At 51.4% G+C, this 13,497-nt stretch overlaps 1 protein-coding gene across 10 annotated transcripts in view; it reads right to left on the bottom strand.

The window, feature by feature from the left end:
- The window catches only part of NFASC (neurofascin), a 195,593-nt gene that overhangs the window by 42,446 nt on the left and 139,650 nt on the right, over positions 1–13,497 (bottom strand). For all 10 annotated transcript variants that reach the window (XM_036015545.1, XM_036015546.1, XM_036015547.1 and 7 more), the window contains 8 exons: positions 11,948–12,059; positions 11,349–11,533; positions 9,704–9,835; positions 5,127–5,270; positions 4,418–4,529; positions 3,887–4,053; positions 3,255–3,402; positions 24–148 (listed from right to left, as the gene is read on the bottom strand). In XM_036015545.1, coding sequence (XP_035871438.1) covers positions 24–148; positions 3,255–3,402; positions 3,887–4,053; positions 4,418–4,529; positions 5,127–5,270; positions 9,704–9,835; positions 11,349–11,533; positions 11,948–12,059 — 1,125 coding nt within the window. The remainder of the gene's footprint in view (positions 1–23; positions 149–3,254; positions 3,403–3,886; positions 4,054–4,417; positions 4,530–5,126; positions 5,271–9,703; positions 9,836–11,348; positions 11,534–11,947; positions 12,060–13,497) is intronic.

Here is a 13,497-nt window from a genome sequence, read left to right as displayed (position 1 = left end):
AGCACTAGGACAGCGGCAGTTACCTAGCACGGTGAGGTAGGCCTTGGCCAGGTCCTGGTCCAGCTCGGTGCTGGCGACACACGTGTAACTGCCCTGGTCCCGCTCGGCCACGCCGAAGATGGTCAGGGAGTCGTCTTCCTTCTTCATCCTACAAAGGTACCAGAGGGGTTGGGGGCAGGGCGAGTGGGCAGACAACGGGGGCGGGGGGAGGGCCGGGCACTGCTTGCTGCTTTCTCCCTGCCGGGCAGCTACAGCCCCTCCAACTTGATGCTTTGGGGGAGAGAAGGTCTTTACCAGCACTTCTGGTGCTTTTAATGAAGGGGAAAAGAAACCCGGGGGAGGCTGATGTGGCCCTGAGCCCAACTGCACACTTCTCTCTGTGCCTTACTTGTGCTGTGCTCCCCCAAATTACAGCACAGTTAGACCCACCCCCCAAAAGGCAGATGGAGACCCCTCCCCCTCCCATACTCCAGCTCTATCTTTGGCCCAGACCAGTCTCCACACCCAGGCTTAGGACAGGTGCCAGGCCCCTCTGAATGGTCTCCCAAAGGGGGAAGGCACCAAGAACATCTGCCCCGAGGGTGCACCCCTGAGAAAAACAGGTGGATGCTGGAAACAGCTTGTACCTATGGCCAGCTTCAGGACCCCTGAGGTGAAAGGGTACAGTAGAGAGTCCTGTGCAGGGAGGCTCAGGCCCTGGCTGCACATTAGAAACACCTGCGGGGCTTCCGGCCAAGACGGAGGCATAGGTAGACACCCTGTGCCTCCTCCCACAACCAAAATAAGGATGGCAAAAATTTAGAAACAAAATAACAACCAGTACTGACAGAAAATTGAACTGTATAGAAGTCTGACAACCAAGGAGTTCAAGTAGACACATTTATCCAGATCAGTAGGAGGGGTGGAATTGGGGAGCCGGGTTAGAGAGGGCTCGAGGCAGGGCGGCTGGCGGACCTGGGGCATGCAAGGCAGTGGTGGATTGTGGAGGGGCTTGGCGCACAAGGCGGCTGGCAGACCGGGTGGTCCCACATTTGCGTGCAGATAAACCAGGCAAAACTGGAGGGTGAGACAGACTGTGCAACTCCAGGTCCCAGCATGGGGAAATAAAGCCTCAAAACACCAATTGAAAACACTGGTGGGGGTTGAGGTGCCGGGAGAGACTCCCAGCCTCACAGGAGAGTTCGTTGCAGAGACCCACAGGGTCCTAGAATGTACACAAACCCACCCATTTGGGAGAATCAGCACCAGAAAGGCCCAATTTGATTGTGGGAAGCAGGGGAAGTGACTAAAATTTGGCAGAGAGCAGAGCAAGCACTATTGTTTCCTCTCAGACCCAGCGCCCCCATACAGTGTCACAACCCAAGGACTAGATTGCCCTGCCCTGGTGAACACCTAAGGCTCCACCCCTCATACGCAAAAGGAGTGTGAACACAAGAAAAATGGCCCAAATGAAAGAACAGATCATAACTCCAGAAAAAATACAACTAAGCAATGAAGAGATAGCCAACCTTTCAGATGCACAGTTCAAAGCACTGGTAATCAGGATACTCACAGAATTGGTTGAATTTGGTCGCAAATTAGATGAAAAATGAAGGCTACTCTAAGGAAAAGAAAGGGAAATATACAGGGAACCAATAGTGATGGGAAGGAAACTGGAACTCAAATCAATGGAGTGGGCCAGAAGGAAGAAAGAAACATCCAATCAGAAAAGAATGAAGAAACAAGAATTCAAAAAAAGAGAGAGAGAGAGAGAGAGAGGTATAGGAACCTCCAGGATACCTTTAAACATTCCAACATCCGAATTATAGGGGTACCAGAAGGAGAAGAGGAAGAGGAACAAGTGGAAAAGTTATTTGAACAAATAATAAAGGAGAACTTCTCCATTCTGGCAAGGGAAATAGACTTCCAAGAGGTCCAGGAAGCTCAGAGAGTCCCAAAGAAGTTGGACCCAAAGAAGAACACACCCAGGCACATCATAATTACATTAGCCAAGATAAAAATGAAGGAGAGAATCTTAAAAGCAGTAAGACAAAATGAGAGAATTACCTACAAAGGGGTGCCTATAAGACTGTCAGCTGATTTCTCAAAAGAGACCTTACAGGCAAGAAGGGGCTGGAAAGAAGTATTCTAAGTCATGAAAGGCAAGACCTACATCCCAAGATTGTTCTATCCAGCAAAGCTTTCATTTAGAATGGAATGGCAGATAAAGTGCTTCTCAGATAAGGTCAAGTTAAAGGAGTTCATCATCACCAAGCCCTTATTTTATGAAATGTTAAAGGGACTTGTCTAAGAAAAAGAAGATAAAAAACATGCACTGTAAAATGACAGCAAACTCACAATTAACAACCACACCTAAAACAAAAACAAAAATAAAAACCAACTAAGCAAACAAGTAGAACAGGAACAGAACCACAGAAATGGAGATCACGTGGAGGGTTAGCAACAGGGGATTGGGAGGGGGAGACAGGGGGAAAAGGTACAGAGAATAAGTAGCATAGATGGTAGGTAGAAAATAGACAGGGGGAGGGTAAGAATAGTATGGGAAATGTAGAAGCCAAGAACTTCTAAGTATGACACAAGGACATGAACTAAAGGGGGGGAATGTGGGTGGAAGGGGGTGGGCAGGGTGGAGGGGAGGTGAAGAGGGGGAACTGGGACAACTGTAATAGCATAATCAATAAAATACATTAAAAAATACACCTGTGGGGATGTGTGAACACTATCAGTGCCTGGGCCCTCTCCCTGCATCAACTGAATTTGGGTTTCAGATGAGGAAGGGGGCAGGCTTCGATCTAGTAAAAGCGTCCCAAGTCCAACAAGGGCTGAGAACCACACTAAGGAGAGTGGTCATTGTAGGCTCAGGCCAACCCTGCCCTCTGCTGGAGAGCAGGGGCACTGCAAGCAGGGCTGAAGCGGGGGTGGGGCTCCTGGCTCTGATGGGGAAAAGGAGGAAGAGAGGGGCTCACAATAAAGGGAGGAGGAAGAGACGAGGAGTGAGGGGAGAGAAGTGAAGAGAGAAAGGGGCTGGAAAGAGAGGAGGAGGAAGAGAAGGAGACAGCTGATGGGACAGAGGGTGCAGTGTGGGGTCTCTCCTGAACGGGAGGGCATCACTGAGGCCATCCTGTCTTCCTCAGCAGCTCCTTGGTGGCACACACAACCCAGGATTCCTGTCCCCGGGCTCTTCAATGTGTTGACCAAGGAAAAGAACAGGAACCCACACTAGCTCCAGGAAGGGACAGGGCAGGAGAGGAGACCTGTTCCCGATGTAGAGAGGCTCATCGTCCTTCATCCAGGAGACCGTGAGCTTCAGGGAGGGGTCGTGCTTGACCCGGCACTCCAGCTGCACTGTGGTGCCCCTTTTGGCAACCTGGTCCTCTGGCATCCGGTAGATCCTGGTGGGGTCTGTGGAGAAACCCCGGCGTTTGTCACTGACACATTCTCTGGCCACCATTCCAACATGGACACAGCATGACATGCATGACCCTCAAGGTTAGGCTAATCAAGAGAGGTGGCAGAAATACCATCCCCTTGTATGAATGGGGGGAGGCCTGGTGAGGGTGACCCTAAATAGTGAACAACCCCTTAATCCCTCCTATCCAGCTCGGGAAGATATGCTGCAGCTCCTGTGGTGGCGAGGAAGCGGTGTGGGTGGCAGGTTCCCCTTCCTAATGCTGCCGGGACCAGGCTGATAATGACTCAGGGTTCCCAGCGCCCAGGCCAGCTGGAAGCCCCGGGAGGACACACAGGCCCACAGGGAAGATCCCACGAGGGATTAAATGTTAGGTGTGTGCATTTTCAAAGTGGAAAACACACGTGGGTAACGTGGAGAAGACAGCTTCCTTCCCGAGCTCCACCCTGCCTTCTACCTATCAACCCTCTCCTTTACCTTTGACCTCTAGGCGGACCTGGTTTTCAGCTTTGCCCAGGATGTTGGTGGCGACACAGGTGTAGATGCCTTGGTCCTCTTTGCGGATCATCTTGATTTCCAGACTGCCATTCTCATAGACGTGGTAGTTGCCACCATCCAGGTTGCTTCCTTGCCCATTCTTAAACCTCACAACACAGCAGCAGAACACACAGCATACTGAGAAAGGACTGGCCCAAGGGAGTGGGGGCCAACCACTTGAGAGATAGTTTGGGCAGTGGAAGGAGCCCCACACTAGGAACTGGAAGCCCTCATCCTTGTAGGGTCTGCCTCCAACCACTGGGTAGCCCTGGCAAGTGTCTGCCCCACCCTGGGCCTCGGTTTCCTTCTCTGCATAATAAAGGGGTTGACCCAGCTGATCAGCCAACTTTCTCCCAGCTTTGACCCTTTAAGGTTCCTGGGTGTTGCTGAACACCTATTATGGGCCAGATGGGAATGAAAAAGATGAGATAGATGACCCCTACTGGGGAGGCCTGGGCTCCTGGAACTTACCATCGGAGTGTGGGGATGGGGGACCCAAAGAAGGGGCAGTCCAGCCGTGTCCGGTTGTACAGGATCACCCGAATGAGCTGGTTCCGTGGTGACAGCATCCGAGGCGGCACGTCTGCAATTCCCAGACAACCGATCTTGGGTGGGGAGTCAGGCTCTTCCATTTCTATCCCTTTGGTCTTATCTGTACATCCCTTCTCTGTATAGCAGCTTTCCAGGTGCCAACACCCCTTCCCCTATCCACATGCTTCCTTTAAAAAACCTCTAAGTCTTAGGGGAGGATGGAGGAAGCTTTTCCATTCTCAACCTACGCTATATCCAATCCAGCTTCTGTGGAGTTTCCTCAAATTATCCAGTAGATTCTGTACCTGCCCCTCCCACAGCCCCCTTCCTGCTCCAGGACACTGTGAACATCCTCAGAACCATTTCCTGCTCTGTGGCCCACTGAGAAGCCAGGGGAGTTGGTGTGGATCCTCCAAGGAGACGAGACAGGCCCACTCTGTCTCATCAGGGGAAGGAGGGACCATGGCTGTCTTCACTCTGTCTACACACCCAGCTCTGTGGGATTTACGTCCTCTCTTCTTCCCACAAATCTCATCTTCAGTCTCCACACCTCCACTGCCAACCTGGCTGCTGTCTGGAGAAGAAAGTGTGCCCAGGACATGACAAGCCCCAAGGAGCAGCACTGCAGGGGAGTTGGGGGGACACTCACCCAGCACGCTGACGAAGGCATTGGCCAGCAGGTAGCCGTGTTCGTTGGAGGTGTTGCACTGGTACACGGCCCTGCTGCTGATCTGGGTGTCCCGGAAGATGATGGTGTCCCCCGTCACCTCACGGTTTGGGTTGGGTGGTGCTGCTACAGAGAAGAAGGATGCTCCGTATGAGAAATGAGGGTGTGCAGATGAAGGGAATCTGCCCAGGGAGTCCTGGGCTCTGCGGCAGGACTGGGTGCCAGGGGAGCGGCATTGCTGTGTGGCTCTCAGAAGACTAGGCTTCCTGCCCCACCACGGCGTGGCTGTGTGACATTGGGCCCATTATCGAACATACTGGAGTTTATTTCTCAGTCTGTCCAGTGGGGATATGAATCCTGCTCAACCAACAGAGCAGTGGGGCAAGTGTGGCTTAAGCACTAAGCTGTGGCAAACGAAAAGGGTTTGAATTCTAACCACATTTCTGCCAACGTCAGTTTCCTTGTCAACAGTACATGGACAACTCACCTCATGGGGTTTTTGTGAGGATGGCCTGAGCTTTTATGCATGCATAAAGTTGTTGGGCAACTTCTGACCAAGATAGAGGCATAGGCAATATACACTTTGCCTCCTTGCACAAGCAAAAAACAACAAATTTTAAAACAAAAATCAACCAGAACTGCCAGAAAATGGAACTGTATGGAGGTCTAACAACCAAGGAATTAAAGAAGAAACATTCATCCAGACCAGTAGGAGGGGCAGAGATGGGCAGCTGGGATGGAGAGCACTCACAGCAAGGCAGTGGTTGGAGTACTGGGAGGTCCCATGTTTGACTATGGATAAACCAGGAGGAACAACTGGGGAGCGAGACAGACCACACAACCAAACCAGGGTTCCAGTGTGGGGAAATAAACCTTCAAAACCTCTGGCTGTAAAAACCTGTGAGGACTGTGGTGGTGGGAGAAACTCCCAGCCTCATAGGAGAGTTTGTTCGAGAAACCCACAGGGTCCTAGAATGTACACAAACCCACCCACCTGGGAATCAATATCAGAAGGGTCCAATTTGTTTGTGGGCAGTGGGGGAAGTAGCTGAAAGTGGGGTGAGAGCCAAGCAAGTGGCATTGTTCCCTCTCGGACCCCTCCCCATATATAGCACCACAACGCGGCAACATGGATTGCCCAGGCCTGGAGAATACCTAAGGCTCCTCCTCTTACAATGTAACAGGTATCCTGAGACAAAAACCAATAACAACAACAACAAAAAAACCATTGTCCAAACAAAAGAACAGATCAAAGTACCAGAAAAAAAATACAGCTAAGAGATGAAGAGACAGACAACCTATCAGATGCAGCGTCAAAACACTGGTAACCAGGATACTCACAGAAATGGTTGAGTATGGTTGCAAAATAGAGGAAAAAGTGAAGGCTATGAAAAGTGAAATAAAGAAAAATGTACAGGGAACCAAGAGTGAAGGAAAGGAAACCAAGACTCAAAGCAATGATTTGGAAAAGAAAGAAGAAATAAACATTCATCCAGAACAGAATGAAGAAACAAGAACTCAAAAAAAATGAGGAGAGGAAGAGGAAGAAATTGAAAACTTACTTGAACAAATAATGAATAAGAACTTCCCCAATCTGGCAAAGGAAATAGACTTCCAGGAAGTCCAGGAAGCCCAGGGTGCCAAAGAAGTTGTACCCAAGGAAGCACATACCAAGGTACATCATAATCACATTACCCAAGATTAAAGAGAAGGAGTGAATTTTAAAAGCAGCAGGAGAAAAGGAGACAGTAACCTAAAAAGGAGTTCCCATAAGGCTATCAGCTGATTTCTCAAAAGAAACCTTACAGGCAAGAAGGGGCTGGGAAGAAGTATTCCAAGTCATGAAAGGCAAGAACCTATATCCAAGATGACTCTATCCAGCAAAACAATCACTTATAATAAAAGGGCAGATAAAGTGCTTCCCAGATAAGGTCAAGTTAAAGGAGTTCATCATCACCACACCCTTATTATATGAAATATTAAAGGAACTTAAGAAAAAGAAGATAGCCCTGGCTGGCGTGGCTCAGTGGATTGAGCGCGGGCTGAGAGCCGGGGTGCCGCAGGTTCGATTCCCGGTCAGGGCGCATGCCTGGGTTGCAGGCCCTGACCCCCAGCAACCGCACATCGATGTTTCTCTCTCTCTCTCTTTCTCCCTCCCTTCCCTCTCTGAAAATAAATAAAATCTTTAAAAAAAAAATTAAAAAAAAAAAAAGAAAAAGAAGATAAAAAATATGAACAGTAAATGACAATAAACTCACAACTATCAACAACTGAACCTAAAAATAAACAAAACAAAAATGAACTAAGCAAACAACTAGAACAGGAACAGAATCACAGAAATGGAGCTCATATGGAGGGTTATCAGCAGGGAGGGAGAGGGAGGAGAATGGGGGAAAAGGGAATAAGAAGCATAAATGGTAGGTAGAAAATAGACAGGGGGAGGTCAAGAATTGCACGGCAAATAGAGAAGTTGAAGAACTTATATGTATGACCCATGGACATGAACTAAGGTTGGGGAATGCTGGTGGGAGGCAGGGTACAGGGTGGAGGGGAATAAAGGGGAGAAAAAAATGGAACAACTGGAATAGCATAATCAATAAAATATATTCAAAAAAATTGTTAGCAGAGGGCCTGGCCCACACTGGTTATTACTGTTGTTATTTTAATCCAATATGCATATACATAAGTCTGTTTTGAAAAGGACAAAGCAGTATAGAACTGGATGGGCCCTGCCACTCTCCCATCCTCCGAGAAGGGCATTCTGAAGACATTCGCAAAGCTAAACCTGAAGGCTGGTGCCCGCTAAAAACCGCACGTGTCCCTCTATTTGCAAAGCTTCCCCATGGTCCCAGGAAGGGTGTCCCATGCTCAGAGAGAACATTCCTCCCTCCCATTCCAGACCCAGTGCATCAGGCCGGGCCCCGGGGCAAATCAACACGTCCTCTGAGCCTCACCTCCTCCACTGTCAAATGGGGGAGAATTACTCCTATCATTCCCTTTTCTAGGGAGGGTTAAGAGAAGAGAAAGATAATGAGCTGTACAAATAAAGGTTTTCTAGAAACGTAAGAAACGCCCCTTTTCTCATCTTTCATCACCAAAGGTGACTTTCCTCTAAGATTTCTGGGCTGGGCCAGACGACTTGTCTCTCAGGGTCCGTGAAGTCACCCAGGATCGCAGACACACAGCGACAGTCGGCTGCAGAGGACCCAGGGTCTGGCCCCACGGGCGCCACCACACAGATAGCGAGTCTGAGCCCAGAACCAGGGAATCAGCAGACGGTGGACGAAGACAAGGTCAGCATCCTTATTATCACCCTTCCCCACTCAGCAGAAAGGCACGAGGCAGGCAGTGCCAGCGGCTCGAACGTCTCCCAGCCCGGCTTTTCTCACGGACCCAACATCCCCCCCCAGTCATTCCCCGAAAGTGACGGGCAACCTTTTGGGGCCCAGGCTCAGCTGCAAGTCCTGGGTGCAGTGGAGTTTAGAGCCTCTGTTTGCCTTGTCTCCAAAGACTGTCAGGACAGGGGCAGCCAACGGCAGAGGACAGGCCACGTCCCCATCTTGCTGCATCCAGAGGAGACAGTCACGGGGAATAAAGGCACTTGGTGCTAGATGGTACGGGCGTGTGGCGTTCTTTCAGCGACCCACAGCTCTACCACCTACTAGCCCCGTGACCTTAGGCGATTCACGGCACCACCAGAGCCTCGTTTCCTCACCCGTAACGTGTGAGGTGGAAGAGAGAACAGGGATGCAGCACTCGGTGCGGGGCCTGGAACGCACCACATGTCTGGAAAGGTGCTCTCCCACCCTCTCCTGCACCTGTCCCCACTGCCTCGCCCCCCCTGGTGCTCTTGACTTAAGGCTCCGAGTTCTCTCCAGCTATTTTTTGGCCCATCTGTTGGATATCACCTTTTGCATTTCCTCTGACTCCTTACAGAAAGTAATGACAGGACATTTTAAAAAGTAAATGCAACTGGACAGACTGTGAGGTGAAAATTTGACCAAGACCTCTGGCTGGAAGGGGCCTTGTGCCCACCCGCTCCAGCCCTCTAGGAAGGACGGCATCTCCCCAAAGTCCGTGCACGTGGAGTAACTGCATGGGTGCATCTCTGTTCTCACAACGAGGTGCTCCCGCCTATCCAACCAGATCATTCATATTGTTACGCAGCCCTGCCTCTTATTTGCCCTCAGCAGAAAACGGGACTTTGGCAACTGAGGACAATGGGTTATTGAGCTCTACTCCGTCTTCCAAGCTCCAGGCACCACCCAGAGCCCAACTTCTCAGGAGATGCAGCTGCAGACCCCAGGCCTGTTGGGCTCTGTAGCTATTAAGGGCACAAAGCAGAGATTTATGAAAGACCCAAGGGAGGAGAAAATAACCACAGCCTCCTGTTCTCGCATACAGACATGAGGAAGATTTCTTGCCTCTTGAGGTGTCCAGAGAGAGGGCTGCTCCCTCACTTCTGGAACAAGCAGGGTTGCCCACAGGGATGGGGATTTGGGGCTGTTGATGGCAGAGACAGAGAGCAGAATCGGGGGAGATGATGGTTTGTTACTCACATTGCAAAGGTTCCCCATTCACCATCCACTGGACAGTGGGTTTGGGGTTCCCATTGGCTCGACACACCAGCCTCCCATCCTCGCCAGGAGCCAGGATAAGGTTCTTGGGTTCGTCTAGCCAGTAGGGAGCAGCTGGAAGACAAGGACAGCACAGGCAGGGGGTTAGATGGCATGGGCAGGCAGAAGAGGCCAGACAGAATCCCTCCAGGACGACAGGAGCCTCTGAGTGCCAGCCCCCAGCCCTCACCACCTGCCCAGGGCTCATCCTCACGGGGTGAGTCAGTCTGGCCTGCCTTTGGCCAGCTTGATACCAGAGAGGCCGACCTGCCTGTTTCGAGTTCACAGAACATGAGTTCTAAACCAGGGCTGCTCATGAGAGTTCCCTGAAGAGCTCCTAAGAAACAAGGACGCCGGAGCCATCTCAGCCCTACTGAAACAGAGCCCTTGGAGGAGGCTCCGGAGGCAAATGCTTTAAGAGGCCATGATGTGCAACCAAGGGCCCCAGCCAGGGAAGGTGGTAAGGCAGGACCTGGGTTGGCCCTTCTGGATTTCTGTGGTTGCTGCTGCAACATCAGACCTTTCAGGGAAGGCCTGATGCTTATTTTCCTTGGCACTGAGTTTTGGTTAGAGCAGATGCTTAGAACTGGCCACCCCTTTCAAATGTTTGGAAACTTTCACAAACATGTGGATATGTGAATTTTTCTGAGAAGAAGCCTCTTTGGATCAAAGCTCTTGATATCCCTAAAAAATTCAGAACCTCTGGTTTGAGTGTAGTGCTGAAACCAAGGTCCCAAGTTCGACTGAGTGTGTGCTAAGGAAGTTCTTACTCTATGGGATCAGACTTCGCCGCCTAGTCACCCATTCAGCCCAACTGAGAGGTGACTGGTGTACCCACCACCCACGGCTGAAATCCATAAAGGCACGTGTTCTATTGCTTACTATAGCTCACTGGGCCAGCTATGCTTGGGAGGAAAGTGATTTTAATTTTTTAATTTTTTATTTATTGATTTCATAGAGAGACAGGAAGAGCAGAAGGGGAGGAGGCAGGGAGAGAGGAAGGGAGGGTGGGAGGGAGGGATAGAGGGTGAGAGATTTGTTGTTCCACCCACTGATGCATTCACTGCTTGGTTCCTGTATGTGCCCGGACTGGGGTTGAACCTACAGCCTTGGCATATCGGAATGATGCTCTAGCCAACTGAGCTACCTGGCCAGTGCAGGGAAGTAATTTTTTAAAAATTAATTTGGGCCATGATGACACCCCCCTTTTTAAAAAGAACCAAGCACAGTACACAGCACAAGGCGAAGACGACACACCACCAACAGGAAGGCAGAATGGATAAGGAGAAGCTCTGGGTGTTACTCAGACAGACCACAAAATTCACCTGCTGAGGGAGCCCTGGAGAGCTGGGCAATAGTCAGGGTGGATCTTCTTCCCTTAACACTCAGCGCGCGTGTGCACACAAACACACACACACACACACACACACCCAGGGGGTGACACCATCCCTGAGAGGTCACTATTGCCACTAACCAGTGTGTTGAAAGTATCCTCCACTCACCCTGCCTCCAACCATCCTCAGAGGAAAGGGTGGTCATGGCTTTAGGGCTGGGCAAAATCATCGTAATGAGAATACACACAACGTACCCTTTACTCTCACCGAGATCGTGTGCCGGATGCTGCCCATCTTGTTGGACGCCAGACAGAAATATTCCCCAGAGTCCTCCTCGGAGACGTTGGTGATACGCAGAGCCTTGTTAAAGTTCTCAAACTTGGCCTTGTGAGATGGGAGGTCCCCACCTTTCTTGTACCATGCGATGTCTGGTGTTGGGCTAGGGGAGGGACCAAGCAGGAAACAAGGATTTATTTACAAGCTGTCCTTCTTCAGTGGAGCCCAGGACACCTGGGTGTCCTTAAAGTGTGCTTGGGCCCAGAGGATACAGGTCCTCAGACAGCTGGTCTCTCTCCTACCCAGAGGGGCTGCGCAGCTCAGAGCATCTAAGTGCCGTGTCTAAGGCCACACAAGGCTCTAACACATGTACAGGATGCCCGCCCATCTCCTTTCCTCCTTGTCCAAAAGAGAGACAGCCAGGATGGCACAGAGGTGACTACAATTTGCAAAGTCCTCTCACGAAGGACCGTCTGCTTTTCTTTTTGTTCCCATAAATGTGGCAAAGCAGAGCATGCACAAACTCCCTCCCCAGCCTCCTGTGGGCCGGCCAGAAGTGGGGTGAGACGGTACGTACACCCCAGAGGCGATGCACTCCAGCAGGAGGTCCATGCCGCGGAGCACCATCTGACTGCTCGCAGTGCCCAGGGGGTACATGAAGGTTGGGGTTCTTTCTGCGACTCCTCGGGCTGAAATAGGTCAGAACAAGCTGGCATGAGCCTCCTGCCTTGGGGGCTGACTCAGCGAGGCCGAAGCTGTCAGGCTGGAAGGAAAGGTCATCACGCCTCTGCTCCCCCCTCACCTCAGAGGCACCACGGCCTGGGCCCTCCCAGCCGGATCCACCCCAGGGCTGGGGATCATTAAGAGAGTGTGTTAGGAAGCTTGGAGCTTCTGGGCCCCACTGGCACATGTGTGTGAGCGGCTCTAAGTTCTGAAAGGACCTGCCAAGAGGAGCCCAGCTTCCCTCGGTTCCCTGGAGCGGGGGATGGGGCTGCCTGAGCACCAAGGGTCAATTATTCCCCGAGCATCTTGTGTTGGGACCCCCTGAGGCCAACTGGGTGGCCCCCAGGGAGGCCGTCTCAGCAGTGGTGGAAGAAAGAGAAGGCACAGCACGTATTGGGGCCACGGGACAGGAAATGTGCCCTTGGAAACCCTGGAGACGAGAGTTTGAGATGAAGCCACAGAGACCCAGATGAACAGTCAGAGCCGCAGGAGCGTCATTAGTGGTTTAGCAAAGACATGGAGAGAATTAATGAGCAGAGATGACAGGAAATCACTTCTGGGGCCAAGACCATTCTGCTGCCTCACTGATGACTTTGGAAGGGGGCTGGGGAGGAGGGTGTTAATTGGATGTGAGACACTGGGGGAGGGGGAAGGGGCAAGTAGCAGCCAAGATGCAGGAGGCAATCTACAATTCAACTAGGCTGGAGCAGACACAGGCTCTGAAGTTAATGACATGCACACAGGTTTTGAAGCAGGTGGCCCACAGAGACCGACACCGCCAGGGTGGCTGTTTCCTAGCAGAAGGGGTCCTGCAAGTCCAGGCACCCACAGCTGAGTGGAGCCCACCCGCCTGAGCCTCACGGCTCCCTCCGAGCTCTTTGTATAGTTCTGTGGAAATGGATATGATGGACAGAAGAGGAACGAGGAGTTTACAACCAGCAGGGAGACTGGAAGAGGCACCCCTGCCCAAAGGTGTATGATTGTAAGTGAGAGGAGTTAAAAATAAGCATGTAAGCTGAGCCCACTCATGGGCTTCAAGGAGAGCTGAGAGGCGGGAGGAAGGCAGAGCTGCCCTGGGCTGGGAGCCCTCAGCAGAATGCCTGTGGGGAGAACAAAGGTGTTTTTCTGGGTGGGGGCTGTTAATGGATGCTGGCAGAGAGAGAAGAGAGTGGCAGGGGGACCTCTGTCTCTGCGACATTGGTGTCTCCTACAGGAGCTTTACTGGACCAGCTGGTGCCTGGCTGGATCAGTGGGGTCCTGCCCTAGGGGCACTCACTCAGCTTCTTCCCATCAGCCAACGGGGAGGGCGTGTCCTAGAGTCTGCACCTGGTCCATCCTCTAGTCGGGGGAGGAAGTGATGAAATGCATGCAAAGGTGGGCTGCGGGCACAATGCGCGGCACATG

This window comes from Phyllostomus discolor, chromosome 14, assembly GCF_004126475.2.
Source record: "Phyllostomus discolor isolate MPI-MPIP mPhyDis1 chromosome 14, mPhyDis1.pri.v3, whole genome shotgun sequence".
NCBI classification, from domain to species: domain Eukaryota; kingdom Metazoa; phylum Chordata; class Mammalia; order Chiroptera; family Phyllostomidae; genus Phyllostomus; species Phyllostomus discolor.
Note: the sequence above shows the minus strand (reverse complement) of the source record. Positions and strands in the feature narration are given on the sequence as shown.